The sequence below is a fragment of the Amblyomma maculatum genome, chromosome 4 (assembly GCF_055883805.1).
Source record: "Amblyomma maculatum isolate TAMU_Amacu chromosome 4, ASM5588380v1, whole genome shotgun sequence".
Taxonomy (NCBI): domain Eukaryota; kingdom Metazoa; phylum Arthropoda; class Arachnida; order Ixodida; family Ixodidae; genus Amblyomma; species Amblyomma maculatum.
Genome location: NC_139347.1, coordinates 142742277 through 142759225, shown reverse-complemented (window position 1 = coordinate 142759225; position 16949 = coordinate 142742277). Strand labels below are relative to the sequence as shown.

The following is a 16949-nucleotide window of genomic DNA, read 5'->3' as shown; positions in this document are numbered from 1 at the left end:
GCGAAAACAATCTGCGTGGCTACGCTTTGGTTCCGGTTCAATGTAGACATTGCTTCAGTGTCTAGTAGTTTAATTACTAGATGGTTTCAGATTTATTTATGCCATAGAGGAATCACTTCACGTATACGCACCCACTGCCTCCAGTCGTTCACATTCTCATTCGGGTGTAGAAGACTTCTAGTGGTATGACATCGTCTTTACGTCGAACTTTGGGGTACACCGCCGTCACAACGTTCGAACGAACCTTCTGTCCTAGCCATTCGCTGTTGTCGTTCGCCTCTATCAACTACGGAGTTATCTGCCTCCTTCTTCTGCGTCTTCGTTTTAGTCTTCTTTTTTTCCTTCTTCCTATTTTTATTCCTCTTCTCCTTCATCTTTTCTTGTTCTTCTTTTCCTTCTTCTTTTTCGTCTTCTTCGTGTTCCACGGTGCCACACCGACGGCTTGAAAACCTACCTCAGTCTAGCTTTCGGTACAAAACACAGTATACTGTTTTGATGTTCGACTTCAATGCCATTATCATCATCATCAGCCTTACTATACCCACTGCAGGGCGAAGGCCTCTCCTATATTTCTGCATTTAACCCGGTTCTGTGCTCGCTGCATCCACTTGACTCCGCAAACTTCTTAACCTCATCCGCCCACCTAACTTTCTGCCGCCCCCTGCTACGCTTTCCTTCTTTTGGAATCCAGTTTGTTACCCTAAGCGACCATCGGTTATCCTCTCTTCGCACTACATGTCCTGCCCATGCCCATTTCTTCTTCTTAATTTCCACTAGAATGTCGGTAACTTGAGTTATTTCGCTGACCCACTCTGCACGCTTCCTATCTCTTAATGTTATCCCTACCATTTTTTGTTCCATAGCCCTCTGGGTTGTCCTCAACTTAAGTAGAACTCTCTTGGTTAGCCTCCATCTTTCGGCCCCATAGGTGAGTACAGGTAAGATGCAACTGTTGTATACTTTCCTCTTGAGCGATACTGGTAAGCTGGTAGTCATAATCTACGAGTGCTTGACAAATGCGCTCCCTCCCAATCTAATTCGTATTGTTATTTCCTTTTCATGGTCCGGATCTGCGGTTACTACCTTTCCTAAGTCGACATAATCGCCTACTACTTCCAGTACTTCACTACCTAATGTAAACTGCTGTTCCTTCCCGAAACTGTTGAACAATACCTTAGTCTTCTGCACATCGATTTTCAAGCCTACATTTCTACTTTTCCTGTCTAGGTCATCAATCATTATTTGCAGTTCATCCCCCGAGTTGCTTAGCAAGGCAATGTCATCAGCAAATCGCAGATTACTGAGGTATTCTCCATTTACCCTTATCCCTAACTGCTCCCATTCCAAGTCTCTGAATACTTCCTCTAAGCAAGCTGTGAATAGTACTGGGGAGATTGTGTCTCCTTGCCTAACACCTTTCTTTATGGGAATTTTGTTATTTTCTTATACTGTTTCTGATGGACGACTTCAATGCCAAGGTAGGCAGAAAGCAAGCTGGAGACCAGGCAGTGGGCAACTATAACATTGGGTTATGGAAATAGCAGGGCGGATGTATCAGTTGAGTTTGCTGAACGAAATAACTTGCGAATCATGAATTCCTTCTCCAGCAAACGGAAGAACCGGAAGTAGACATGGAAAAGCTCTAATGGGGAGACTAAGGATGAGATTTAATTTATACCCTGTTCTAGTCCTGGAACTGTGCAAGATGTATTTATAAGTGAAAAGGTTTCATGCAGTGATCACAGGATGCTGAAGTCTGGAATTAACTGGATTTGAAGAGGGAACGGGAAAGACTTGTGAGGAGGAAGCCCATCAACGAATTAAAGTAAGGGGGAAAGTAGAATTCAGACTCTCGCTGCAAAATAAATATTCAGTGTTCACTGTGGAAGCAGATCTTAGCCTGCAGGCAGTGAACAATAATTTCTGAGATATCATTGCAGACTGCGCGGTAGATGTAGTCGGTAGAACCGTTAGAGATGATGCCGGTAAACTATCTAAGAAGGTGAAAGATATGATTAAGAAATGCAAAAGTATGAAAGCCTGTATGAAAGCATGAAAGTATGAAAGTATGAAAACCCAACAGACCGGATAGAACTGGCTGAAATATAAAAGCTAACCAACAAGCGCAAGGTAGCCGACATACGGAAGTGTAACATGGGGGCAATTGAGCATGCTGTAAAGAACGGTCGTGGCCTCAAAGCGTTAAAGATGGAATTAGGTGTAAGCAAAATTTAGAAGTATGCACTTAGGGACAAGGTGCGCAATGTCATAGCACTCAGTCAATACTCAAACATTTTGACTTGTAGCCTACTGATATCTCTCAAGAGGAAAGTTTGGAACAGTTGCATCATATCAGTACTTGCCTATGCGGCTGTTATGGAACTCTCAATGGTAGGTGTAATGGAGATCAGAAGCGTACAAAGCGGGCAAGAGGAATAACAAAAGTTACTGACAATCTAGATGAAATTAAAAAGATGAAATGGGTATGGGCTAGACATGTAGCGTGAAGAGAGAACAATCAATGGTCTCTATGAGTAGCCAATTGATTTCCGAGGGAAGATAAGCGAGGAAGGTAAGGTGCGACAGAGCATCAGGTGGCTGGAGGAGGTTAAGAAATTGGCAAGGGTCAAGTGGATGCAGCTAGCATAGGACAGGGTTCATTAGAGGGAAATGGGAGAGACCTTCGCCCTGTAGCTCTTTAGTCCGGCTGATGATGGTGATGATGTTATATCCTTGCAGAGGGACATAAATGTCCCTCAAAATTTATTTTAAACTGTTCATAGAGCTGGATCCCGGGTCATCTTGGAGCCCCATCGGCAATCGACTGAAGGGGTAGTATTTATACCTGTCGTCACAGACGTGAAGGGTGAATGACTCCTCCGCTACATTCATCCGAGTGTGAGGAAGCGAAAAACGTAGGGTACATTAAAGGTACTTCGTATTGTATCCTTGCCTTCTGCCCTCTCCCATTTTACAGTTTGTAATGGTGTATTAGTCTTCGCACGCTCATTCAGATCATGGATCAGTGTAAGATTTGAGGCTTCAAAATGATTCGCATTTGGCCACGACCCATTTATTGTAATAACAACCACTGTCTTCTCCTCAGTTTATGGGACTCTTGTTCGAGCCCCCCTTGATAAATGAGTCAGGCGATGTTCCCTAAATAATACTGCTTTTCTGCATGATGACGTCCTTTCTGTTATGTTTTTGTAAAGGTGTCAAAACATGCTTTTGAGGCAATTTGATACTGAAAGTATCAAAGTCAGGCACTTTGATACTGAATTATCTCTTTTTGTCGGCCGTTTCTCTTCATTTTTTGGTCACATATTAGCACCTACATATTCGCAGAGAGAGTTCTCAACTTGCAAGCGTATTTACACAGCGTTCAGAATTTTTCGTGAATGACAGGTTTCTCTTGTCAGTGACAGTAAAAGACCGATCTTCACAATAGTGGACGAGCAAAGAGCCCATGAATCTTGTCACAACATCGTCGTACGCAAGCAGGGAAACAAACTGTGGCAAGCCGTGTTCCAGCCATTTAAGGCTGGATGCTTAGATTTATTCTATAGAAGCTATTTTAGCTAATGTAGCTATTTATTTTGCAGAGCAATATCTTAGAGTCTGTTTTTGATCTTTAGAATACGTGCTCCTTTGAGTATACTCGATTTAAATTTGAACCTTTTTCTTTGTTTCTTGTAATTATTGTTTTCATCGCGCTACTTATTTAGAAGGGATCACTGGAATGACAAATAACTTGATAGCCGTTCCCAGCTTTTAAGGCTCTAGCTTCTCTTCGTTTGCCTTCTCTTGCCTTCGTCTATCATTGTGGCCATTTTCCAAGATCACTTATCTGCTATACTGCGCGCTGTAATTGCAACTGTACTCCATACGCTGGTCATTGTAATGCTTATATAATATGCTATTTGTGCGTAGAAAACCGAAACCTTTGAAGGTATACGCGATATAAACATGCCGACACCATGAGTGCACAGCTTCTTCGTGCCGCCTCCTACACGTTGTTTTTTTCCTTTAATAAATATTTGAAACGGCTGTTTTCGCCTTCAGTTTCTTCGCTTAAAGGATATTCTGGAGCAAGTACCATCATCCCTTATATTGGTGAGACTCGTCTTTTTCCGCATTTGTGACTAATGCAAAACAAATCGCTATCAGGCTAAAACTATTTGCAGGTTCTCTAAAAAGACCCATTTATAAAACTAGCAGCATGAAAACCGCCGAAATCACTGCCCACGTGATAAGCGCAAATCTCACATTTTGCAATGTAGGATCACCTCTCACTCTCGATGCCACTACTATCAAGCCTTGACAGCAATCTCCTACTCATGTTAACGCCTGCTTAATTTAGAATAGAAAACATGGAAAGAGGTTTCAAATGTGCAACCGAGCAAAATAGGCGGCGGGGATTAAGCGGTGGACTGGGAGGTGAAATTAGCATTCGCGAAATTAGGCAGGCCCAACCTCGCGATGGGAGGTTGCAACCAGTCGCAGTTTCAAAGCCCTCACTACCGTGACAACTGCCGACCGCAACCCGTGATTATGACGCCGCTATTCTCGTTGACATTTAAGCACTACAGCCAAAAATGCCGCCTACGTTACCGCCAAAAATACCACGTTACCGCCGAAAAAACTGACAGTACCGACCTTGCCGCACTTCCACCGCAAATGCCGCAAGAGACGAGAAACAGAGACGACGTTGTTAGCGCTGACCCCGCCGTTTCCATTGAATAGGAAGGTACACGGTCTGGTGGATACCGGGCGGATTTTTCAATTATTAGCCCAAAATTGATTGGCACGCTGCGCAAAGTAGAACAAAATGTACTGCGCCAGTGACAAGAAGTTGTGGTGTAAGCTAATGGCACCGACTGGGAAATGCACTACCCGGAGATGAATTGGAAACGCTATGTTCGTTGGCAGCTTGGTTGTTCTCCTTGACACTTTCAAAGATCTCGTCTTGTGAATGGATTTGCTACTCCTTCATAGTCTGTAATCAGCATTCGGGACAGCGTCGTTTTCTTCACCAAACATCATGGAGACCTTGGTTTTGCGGAAATACCCCTGATGCCCTTACGCGCGTACCCAATGAGACGGTTACGTTACGTGCGCGATCATGCTCTCTTGTTGAAGCGAAGTGCGATGTGGCGCATACCGGCGATGGCGTCGCCGAACAGGCACTTGTTTTGACACCCAGCCGAGGTGTTTCTTTTGCTCGAGAGCATGTCAAATTTGACAATGGGCACACTGACATGCGGCTGACCAACTTCAGCGACGAGCGTCCACAAATTCTTAAAAGCACAACTGTGGCCTTTTTTCGACAGCCTCCAAAATGCGCACGATTGTTTTGTGCTGCAACAGGAAGAATCAGTGCAAGGCACCCGCAGCCATGGTTTATATGAGCCCAAATTTGTGTTAAAGACGGGAGCAGCTTTTGGATCCCATAGATCAATTAGAGACTGTTTGGCTTCAGAATCGCTGATCTGCCAAACGCCTTTGACCAAACATCGAAACAGTCCTTTTACAAAAAGGGATGCAGCTTAAGGCTTTTCGTTGACTACCGCAAGCTGAAAACAGAGACAAAAAAGACGTGCCCTCTCTCCCTCTCATCGGCGATTCCCTTGACAAGCTACGAAATGTACGTTACTTCTCATCAATGGATTTCAAAAGTAGATATTGGGAAATCGAAGTAGATGAGAGAGATTAGGTGAAGACAGCATTCGTCACTTCCGACGGATGGTACGATTTTAAGGTTATTTCGCTAGGATTATGCTCGGCCCCAGCAACATGTCAAATGCTGATGGACACTGTGCTCTCGGGACTCAAGTAGCAAACATGCCTGGTGTATCTTGACCAAGTGATCATGTTTTAGGCTACCTTCTAAGAGCATCTACTTCGATTGTAGCAGTGTTTCAGGCAACTAGGTCTGCAGACCTCACACTAAAACCAGAGAAGTGCCGCTTCGGTTACGAGGAGCTGCAGGTTTTAGGTCACGTCGTTAGCCAAGGAGGTGTTCGGCCTGATTTTGAAAAGCTCTCCGCAGTCACCATGTTAACAAAACCTACGGACAAAAAGGCGGTGCGGCGCCTCCTGGGTTTTTGCGCCTATTGCCGCCGATTTATTACTGGCTTTCACGAATTGCTTGGTCATTAACTTCACTGTCACGCGACAACGCTGTCTTTTGCTGGGGTGAAGAACAGCGCCAAAGCTTTTAATGAGCTCCGGAGACGTCTACGGGCACCGCCTATCCTGGCTCACTTTGATGAAGACTTCCCTACCGTGCTTCATATTGATGCGAGCAATGTGGGTTTAGTGCTGCAGTGGTGCAACGCCGGGATGGCGTGGAAACATAACATGCTAAACAGCATAAAAAGAATTCTTTGCGGTGATATGGGAGGTTATGAAGTTCCGCTCGAAGCTGTACGCTCGCCCCTTTGAAGTCGTTAGCGACCATCACTCTCTCTGTTCGCTAACGCACATAAAGGACCCTTCTGGGAGACCCGCGCATTGGAGCCTTCTATTACAAAAGTTCGACATTACAGTTTTTAAATCTGGAATGAAGCACAGGGATGCTGGCTGCCTTTAGCGAGCACCGGTCGAACCTTCCACCAAGACCTATGAATACACGTGTACAGCCTTTTTAGGAGTCATAAAAGACTCCTAATTTCTCAACTATGCTATTTCCCTGTATGCTATTTCCCAACCGCAGTGAAAGGACTAGAATATTCTCTCTCCTATCAATTCCTCGAAGAAGCGAACTGCTGTTTTGCAAAAATTTTCTCATGAGGACTCTCTTCATTCTTTATTCGGAACGATGTAATTTACAAGAAGTTTCATCCTGGGGAGAAACGTCATTTACTCTTCGTGCTAACAGCTCTCCGCATTGAGGGCTTGCAAGCGTGCTACGACGAGCCAATTGCCGGCCACCTAGGCTACACCCGCACGTTAATTACAGTACAGTGTATACTACTGACCGAAACTGCCGGCAACAGTGCAGCACTAAATAAGGACGTGCGTACACTGTCAACGCCGTAAATCCCCCCCCCCCCCTGTAACACTAGCCGACCTACTCCACATTCTTCAAGTGCCAAAAACATCTTTCAAGAAAATTGGCATGGTCATCCTGTCCCCATTTCCGACGTCGACACCCAGAAATAAATGTATAATCGTCGCCACCGATTATCTAGCCCGCTATGCGGAGACAACGGCTCTGCCCAGGGTACCGTCGCCGAAGCAGCCTGGTTCTTCGTTGAGAACATTATCCTCAGGCACAGCGCTCCGGCACTCATTATAACTGACAGAGGAATGGCATTTACGGCAGAGCTTTTAGAGACCGTTATCCGCCTCAGCGGTCCCAGTCACCGTAAAACGACGGCCTATCAGCCTCAAACCAATGGATTGACGAAACGACTCAATAAGACCATGCAGTCATGCTTTGCATGTACGTCGGCGTGGACGACAATAGGACGCACTTCCCAGCATAACATTCGCGTACAATGCGGTACGACAAGACACCACTCGCATGACACCATTCAGCTTCCTTCACGGGCGACCAGTCACAGCTATGCTGGATGCCATGTTGCTCCCGAATTCAGGATGCCGATGGTGTCTTTGAGGATGCCAAGGAATTTGAACAGCGCGTTGAGGAAGCCCCACAACTAGCGGATCATCAATCAGCAGGAGTATGATGCACGACCTACAATCTTCGCTATTGACATGTAACGCGTGTACCTGGCGATCAAGTCTGTCTGGCGATCCTTGTCTGTTCCGCGCTAAGCCTCCCACTTATCATGTATTACCAACTAGCCCAGAACTCTACTTTGATCAAGTACGGGTCTGGACCCCTATTCACCGCCGTGGACTCTCCGAAAGACTGTTGCTGGGATAGTTCACGCCCTATGTTGTTCTGAGACGCTTGGCCAACCTAACGTATGAGACGGTACCAGAATGGGTATTGACATCCAAACGACACCAGCACCAAGCCGACGTCGTCCATGTTGTACGCATGAAGCCGTACCCATCGGACTGACCTTGACCTCCTACTTCCTTTTATGCTCATCGGGACGACACTTCCTGAGGAGGGGGGCAAATGCCGCATAGAAGTTGCGAAAGATGGCACTAGGACTACGAACGTGAGGCTGGAAGAGAAGGAAGCTTCAATGCAGGGCTCTTTTCGGTTGATCAGTAAAGCGTTTTATCTTTAAGCCGTTATTGGGGGGGGGCTATCGAGGCGTGACAATATTATTGACAATTTTATCTCAGATTTTAACATTGCGACCTCAGTGGATTTACTTTTATGGAATTCATATTAGTAGTCAGATAGGGAAATGTGAAAATTTAGATGAATAATTATTCTGATGTTAATAGGTCACTCTCTTCTACCTTTGAAAAACAGTGGCAAAAATGATATGGCCTATAAAACCAATATTATTCAGAGCTTTTCATTTGTGCAAAACAGAGACTTTTGGTATTTTTAATTTTTTTTTTTTCAGTACAAACGCCTTTCGCAAACACCAGATTAATTAATCGACATAGCACCACTGATATGAGACCTGGTACAGACCTGATTGGGAGTACACTGATACCGTCAAAGTCAGACGTCGTGCTATTCCTAATATCGCTGTGCAATATGATCACTGATCACTGCAATATGATCACTGACATCACTCATTATTATGCCAGCTTTTGTTTCACCTTTTTAGCGTGAGGCTAAACCTAAACAAATCAACGTTTCAGACGATTCTGTAATTCTGGTGGGGACCTCAATAATGTTAATAAAACCACAAGAAGCTAAAGCATCCGTGAATTCCCGAGCATAATCTGTCAGTTGAAGAAGATTAATATTAAATTCATCCGTAATTACAACAGGCATGTTCATCATTGCCACCTGATCTAACAAAAGTTCAAGAAGACAACAGAAATCATCAAACTGGCGATTATACCAAATATGAAAGCATGGCATTTGATGAAGAGGAAATCAAAGCAAGGGTTTAGAAAGCTATGCTCCGACATGGCCTCAAAGGATAAGTTATTCTTAACGAAAAGGGCAACACCTTCTTTCTTAACTATTGAGCAGACTGTTTCACAAGAATACCCGTAAAAATCTACTGTGTCATAGCTACTGGTGAAGCCTGTCTCGTTGAAGGTTAAGATGTCGAATTTATGGCTGAACGTGTCCAGTTGTAGGTCTAGTTCATCCTTTTTGCTACCTGAACTGCGCATGTTTGTATGATAACAAGAATAAAAACAAGGTCGTTCCTTTTTCTAAACTGCAATAACGAATGATACAGCATCATGATCAAACGATTGCGATAATGGCTTTTCCATCTTGATGTGGCAGGCGCATAAGCAATTACAGCTTCTATTCACACCAGTTTTCGAGATCACATTCAGTGTTAATACAAATTGCACTGACACCTTCATCTTTTCGCACAAGCACATAACCATTCTTTCGCCAAGTGAAGTGATAGCCTTTTTCTTCACTCTTTGTTCACACGTACCCTCCAGGCCTTACTTTCTGAGAGTGTTCAATGTAGCGGCTGATGTCTTTACGGGCAAACATATGCACGAAATTCACACGTGCTAAGTGATAAAGCGTGCGATGAGCTGTTTCCAGATCAGTAGTGGCAACTATCTGGCTTTCCACGCGGTTGCCTTTTCACTACACAGGCGCTTTTTTTTTCGATATTCAAACGTGCTTAGCAAACCAGTGTGTACTATCTACCGTTACAGAGCAGCGCTGTCTTACACGACGTCGAATAGTGACAAGTCATACTTTAGTCCTCGGTCTTAAAGTGCGCCATAATTGTGCCACTAGAGATCATTGAACAGGCATTAATTTTGCTCTAAATAGCAGATAATTCGGAAGGTCAAAAAGCTGCTGCCAATATTTTCTTCGGCTGCCACTCGGGCCTGGCGCGTTCTTGTTTGTTTGGCAAACGAGCCACGGTTGAAAACGATCTGCAAGATCTCTGTGCCGGAGCTTTCAAAACGAATCACTCGATGAACACCCATATATGCAATTAAACCTTCGGCTGGCTGCGGAGTACTGCATAACTGCGGTCAAGTCAGGTTAATATTCGAATGAATGCGTTCGTGACAAGAAAACAACGTACATAGGCTTTAGTCTATATATGAAGAGATGAAAATGCTTGTGTGGACTAAAGCAGATGGCTCCATCGAATTCTCAAAACTTTTTATAGATTCGTGTGATAAGCTTCTTGTAACTGTGTTTCTAATGCAGACCATATAATTTCCATGCATAGAAATTTTACGACATTTACTCGACCAGTTTACAGACAACCTCGCGGATCCTGACCCTGTAGGGAATACTAAGCAAAAACAGACAAAAGTAAGGCTTTCTTTTGTTTCGGGAGGGGGGGGGGGGGGAGGCGAATCTTAAGGTGTATAACTTTTCTGATTCCTCTAACAATGTGACTCGATGCTCTTGAACAGCTAACACGCATGGGCACAAATATAAAACTACCTGCGAATTTTATGGTATACATCCGGCAGTGTGTTTTAAAACGCTATCATGGCTTGAGCACCAAGTTCTCGCTAAAGCTGTTGTTTAATGGTGAAGACTGAGTATAAGCTCTTCTCTTGTATGCTCCCAGTTTCCTTTATTTCAAAAGATCTCTAAAATTTCCTTCTTTGGACAGTTTTAAAGTTATTTTGTGGCACTTAGCTTCATTATACCGCATCATAAATCCTATAAGTACAGGCGTGGTCAGCATTGCCCTCTCGGAGGGCCCCATTCAAGGGTTACTATTAAGGGCGCTATGAGAACCATTACTTGCTTAATGAGTGAAAATATCAGCTTGATAGAATGGACTTCTTTATTTTTCTCCAGCATATTCTACCGAACCGGACAAGAATCATAACGACCTGCAAACCCTATCGTAATGGAACCATATGCCGTGAAGTCGTCACGGAGGATATTGAAATATAAGACGCTTTATGTATTAAAGCTTAGTTTTGTGCCCACCTTATATGCGTTCTTTTTTAATACTACCACGCCGCACACTACTGCAATGACAATTTTTCTTTAAGATAGCTTTGGGTTAAATTATACATCAAATATTAGTATAGCTTACAACATCGCATAAAAAGCATGTTTAACTGTGCCAAAGAACTATCAAGCTTTTCCACCAAAAGATATGAAATTTAATTCCTGTTATTAGTTCCAGCTTCTTGCGCATTTACCTAATTATGTTTGTTAAGCCAAATTAAATGTTTTGCTATAACGGCTCAATACTGTTTTCATCTGTAATGTGACTTACTAGCGTCCAGAAAAGATCACACTAGACAAAGTTCTGCAAAACGGGTAATTCCCGTCACCGCAATCGGAGGATCATAAAGTAAATCATGAAAACAATGCGGTTTTACTTTCAGTAAATACAAAGACATTACAAATATTCAACTCTATAGTCGGTTTAGTTCAAAATTCAAAGAAAAAGACCTGAAATTCAGTGATTAACGATCGTTCGTAGTGGTCTTACGCGGATGATGCCGGGCTCGATCCACAGAATGTCGAAACTCCGCTGGTCCTCTAGGAGCTGTAAGGATCCCTCCAACCAGCTGCTCAACTTTTAAGGTTTGAAATGCTTGGCTGAAGGTACTTTGGCCTACAAAGCAACAATAAGTCTAAGATTTAAATTCTGTATATGTGATAAAGCTCATTCGATGCCCAAGGACGAGTGCGCGGAAGCTGCAACTCAGGGAGAGAATAAAGAGAAAATATTTGTATGTAATACTAGGAGAAGATACATTTAGTGCAATATGTTTTGATATGGTATAGATTTATAATACTGTCATTCAAGAGTGACGACATTCCGAAGGCTAAGAAGCCATTGAAGAGCTTCCTAAGAAAAACTCATCATAAAGCTGAACTGCGCCCATAAATTGTGAACAATACAGCTGCGGGAATGGTAAGAAATGTCATCCGCGCAAATCGAAGTACAGATTCACCATCACCGTCAACTGTGTCCAATCGAAATCTCGCAAAACACTTTCCCGTTAAGGCGGGAAAAGAAACCACGGCCGTCAGAACCAACTTAAACGCATTTGAGTGTGGCTTCGATCAGTATAGGTCTGATAGCCCTTCGCATCCCAACGCAGTATTGAAATCGCGCACGAAAGGACGTGAGCATAAACAAAGATTTCTTATAATCGCATACTCGATGTTTTTCAAGACAAGCAAAGACGGGCAGGAATAATCACTACGATTCCACACAACAGGCGTCCTTTAACGCACGTAATAGTGCTTTAGGGGCACGGCTAGGATTATTTGTGGTCGCGCGGAGTGCCTTTTGCGGTGTTTGCCCTTCATAGAGAATGACTTCGGATCTCACGTGGCCGTATCCTGCAAGGATCTATTTTAAACAGATGTCCATTATTTTATTTTGTTGGACGTCACTAAGTATCAAAAGAAAGCAACCTGCCCATGCCGCTCTACAAGGCGCGCTCATGGCTTTTTGGTCACAAGGCCCACGCAGCATTTTCTGTACGCATAAATTTTCACACCACCCCCGAAAGAAGGTCGTGACTACACGTCCCCGCGCCCCATTCCTCCTGCGTCACTATAGGGCTCGCCAATGGGGAAGCGCAACGAAATATTCCTCTTCATGTCAACGGGCCGGCTCACAACGCGGACTGACGTTTGGGATCAAGGAGCGAAATTTTATCGCAAATGTATTTGGAGGTCCATGCTAGCTAAAACTGCCTGATATCACTTTATAGACCTCTGCCGCACCAGTTTTTGCCACCGCCCTTCCGTCGTCTTGGGGCGCTGAAGCGATGACGCATTGTTTGTGTAAATCGAAGCATGCGGTAAAGGGAGAACGCATCCTTGCTATGTGCAGAAATAATCCATGTCGGATGTTGACATGATAATCGACTGTTGACACGAGTAGACTAGGCAACAGCAGTTGAGAGCTCAGCTGGAAAAGAGCAAGGGCATGCGGAACGACCGTGCATAAAGCTGCTGAGGCGCCAATAAGCTCGGCTTAGCATATGGCACTCCGCGAGAAACGTTCTGGAGATAACGGTGGAACGGTCATTCATTTGATGTGCACCTGGGGTGGCCCTTTGCATTGCGCCTCAATGGCTGGATAAGGACGAAGACGTTACAATTTCTTCCGTTTCATTTTATTACGAAGTGCTTCCTGGACGGTTGGTCGAGCTCCGCGGAACGAGTGCGTCGGCTGTGTTGACAAATGTTTTCAATGTGACTCTTCAGTATGGTAGCCTGGCTTTGCTAGTTCCGGGCAAGTTTGTTATCGATTTAACCCTATATCAACTGCGTTATAATCGCATGCAGCACCCCACGCTGAAAATATTGCCATTGCGTGGCACCAAAGCAAAATAAAGGTCCTACGATTTGTTGCTGCGAATTCCTGTCCAATTGACAACGTCGGGTAGAATGTTTCACAAAATTGGGGGCCTAATTCTTGCAACACCTAGATAATTCCACGCAGGAATGCATATGCATGCTGTTTCGTGTTCCGTGCATGAACAGAGGGGACGGCAGCAGTACTCGTAGAAGGTTCAGCCGATAACAACACCATTGTGTGAGGTCATAACAAGTGAAATACCCAAAACAAAAATATTCGTTCAAGCACGAGCTCAGTACAGAATTTCAAGCAGCCAAAGCGCACGCATTTATTGGTCCCGAAATATAAATTTTTGGCATTATGACGGTAGTGTTTGGTAGGCCTTTCGTAGGTTGTGGACACCTAATTGGTATCCTGCCTGCAAGAGATGGAGAGAAAAGCACAGGACACAGGAAGTACAACAAGACAGCGATCCACCTATGCCTCTCCACACGTGCGCATGCGTACACAAAACACATGGCCCAGTCACAACTGCTGAAATTCTCTCCACCATCGGCGAGTCTCCTTTTTAACATCGTAGCATGTCTAGTGCACTACTCCTGCGCAATAATTTCTCGTTGACCGTTCTCAGCAGCACCTCCATATCTTGCAGATGTGGTTGAGAGAAATCAAGCGTCTGTTAGAGCGTGGTGCCCTCTGTGGCTAGCAAGGAGAATCAAGGGAAGATCAAGGCGATTTATAGAAGTGGGTGACAGGGGGACGCCACAAGCCGCAGTATTATCCCCAATTTTCTATAACATGTCCGTGTTATAGTCCCAGAGAAACTTCACGCCATAGAGGGCATCACGCGCACCATCTATGCACATGACATGACAATATGGACAACGCCAACTACAGGAAGCCGCAAACACAGTTCAAGCATATGCAGAAGTATACGGTCTAATATGTGCCTCTAGCAAGTCAAGACTTCCAGTATTCAGGAAAGAAAAAACAGGCCACCCATTGAGGTGAGGCTTCATGGTATCAGAATTCAGGCAGTCTCCAAAGCGAACACCCTGCGGCTTACTATCGCAAGCAAAAATAAGCTGCCTATCAGAGACTACAGGGCAAGTAGTACGAATGGCATGCAAGATCAGAAACACAAGAAGGAGGGAGAAAGACGTCCTGAAGCTGGGAAAACATCGCAGAAATGCCACCTAGACAAGAGCATGACGGGAAGAGCCATGTTAGACCGACTCAAACTGCCGTACATAAGCGCGAAGAACGACCCATATGACGTCCTTGGACAGCTCGAAACATCTTAGACGTAAAGCCTATACCAAGAAACCTACATCATGCACACGATGAAGGAAGATGACAGGCAGAGCGAGAAGCATAAAAAAGCAATAAGAGAATGACAACAAAACACTTTTTGGACCAGCGGCAGGACCACTTAGAAACATCATGACGATAGCAGTCACAGACTCGGATGGTAACATAAAAACAGCGCGTCCGTCAGACGTAGAGAACCTAAGAAAAGCGGAAGAGGCAGCAATTACGCTCGCGATCCCGTCTCGGAACAGCACGACTATCACAACAGACTGACAAGAAGTGTACAGGAACTAAAGCAGAGGCAGGAGAGGGCAGGAAGCATTAAGGATTCTCACGAACATCAAGGACGGCTATAGGAAAGGGATGAAGATATGGACACTGGCACACCAGTCTGTAGAGGGAAACAAAAGGGCACACGCACTACTACCCTGAGCACCCCAACACACGGATATAGTGGCTAGAAGGACAGGTGTCAGCATCGATGCGCTGGAGAGGGAGCGAGAATTCATCCAGATGCGGCGGCGATGCTGACAGCTTCTGCTTCTACCTTCGTCAACGGGAGCAGCGAAGAGAAATGCCTTCTTCCCTTGTGACATGGCCACGTCGGTACATAGCGATCGCAAACAAATTCAAACCAGCCCACTGCACACGTTCTGAGAACACGTGGACGTCCCTTCTGCAGGCGACAAAACATGCGGCGACAGTGGTCGGCGGGTGCTCTCGACGAATCTCGGTAGCGTTGTGCGAGCCGCCCGTCGACGGCATGAAACATCAGCACACCTCTGAACACGGCGCGACCGCGACTATGCTGACACTTGTCATTCTAGCCACTATAACACGGACGAGCACAACTTTAGAAGCATAATGACCGCCAACTCGGAAATCCTGAAACACTATAGCTACAGATAAAGGGATACGCGCCACCTGATAAGGACGCAGACAAAGAACAGGAAATAACACCGAGAAGAACTCAAACACGTACTGAGGTCTAAAAAAGCACGCAATCTACCCACACGACTATAAGCCACAATGCGCACAATGTGACAACGAGGCGGGCCAATACCACATGGTATGGGCCTGTAAATACAACACCGCAGTAAAAAGGATAGAAGGCATGACGATTGAACTGTGTGAGCGAAATCTCTCCAGCTCAAACCCGAACGTTCAGCACCAGCTGACTTTAGGCGCAAGAGCAGCTGCAAAATACAGCGGACTCCCTGAAATGAAGGGGCCAATCACAAAGTTTTAAATCAATAAACTATTTTCATCATTATCATCATCATTGCAAATAAGGGGCGCCACCTTGAGCGATAGCAGCAATTTTTGGCATTAGGGCGCCCAAGCTGGAAACTATCCCAGATTAATTATCGTTTGCATTTGCAATGTCATTACTGAAGGTGGGAAAAACTGTTCGCAGTAGGTAGCACTTCACTTGGCTATATTTTGTAGCAAAGATTACAACACACGATAATTTTCGAACCTCCTCTGACAGTCCCTAGCACACCTATGTAGGTCATGTAGCCTTGGGGGATGGAGCAGTGACGGACAATGCGATATAAAATTGTAGCCGTTAAATCCATTCCAGCATTAAAAACTGCTAACTTTTTAAACTAGTGACGTGACTCCCAATCACCGTTTCCTTAGCTTGCAGATTCCGTTTCACCCCGGAGCACTTCTCTACTTGCCCAGTCAGTATCAGCATTAATTGATATCTGTTACCTCACAAATTGATTACCATAGCGGATCCTAAGCCCCCACTATATTTGAAAGACCAGCTGTCACAGATAACAACCAGCGTTATAAAAAAAGTCCTGCGAACGTGCATGCCTGACTCGGGGCCAGAAGGTTAAGCTGAAGCACCATTTTTAAAGCGAAAGCTTTGCTGGCCTCGTCTATCTAGGTCATCGGCATCGGTAATTTGACCTCAGGTGCTGCGCCAGGAGCAGCGCCGCCTTCTTCGCATTTGACGCGTGCGCAGCTGCACACGCGCTCGCTTCTTCTTTTGCTGCTACACTTCTGCTTACACGCCTGCTACTTCTTCACACGGCTACCAAACTTTACTTTTACCAGTACTTGTTTTTTAATCGAAGACGCGTTGTGGCATAGAAGTAGCTATCTCTAAATAACAATCGTGTAGGACTGCTGTCTTCCAGAGAGCAGAGCAAGCTTCCGCTCTTAAAGTTGTCCATCAGCCATGTGCCGATCTTTCTCCCTTCTCCTTCAGTCATCTTCTTGATGTATGCATCTCTGGGCACGTCCATAAGATGTGGTGAAGGTCCATCTGTGTAGCTGTTT

The 16949-nt window shown here is 44.9% G+C and overlaps 1 protein-coding gene across 1 annotated transcript in view; it reads left to right on the top strand.

The window, feature by feature from the left end:
• LOC146193234 (uncharacterized) overlaps positions 1-10998 on the top strand; it is a 256161-nt gene extending 245163 nt beyond the window's left edge. Inside the window, exon 7 of the mRNA XM_084602623.1 lies at positions 10861-10998. Within this exon, the coding sequence (XP_084458749.1) occupies positions 10861-10960 (100 nt within the window). The 3' untranslated portion in view covers positions 10961-10998. The remainder of the gene's footprint in view (positions 1-10860) is intronic.
• The last annotated feature ends 5951 nt before the right edge of the window (positions 10999-16949 follow it).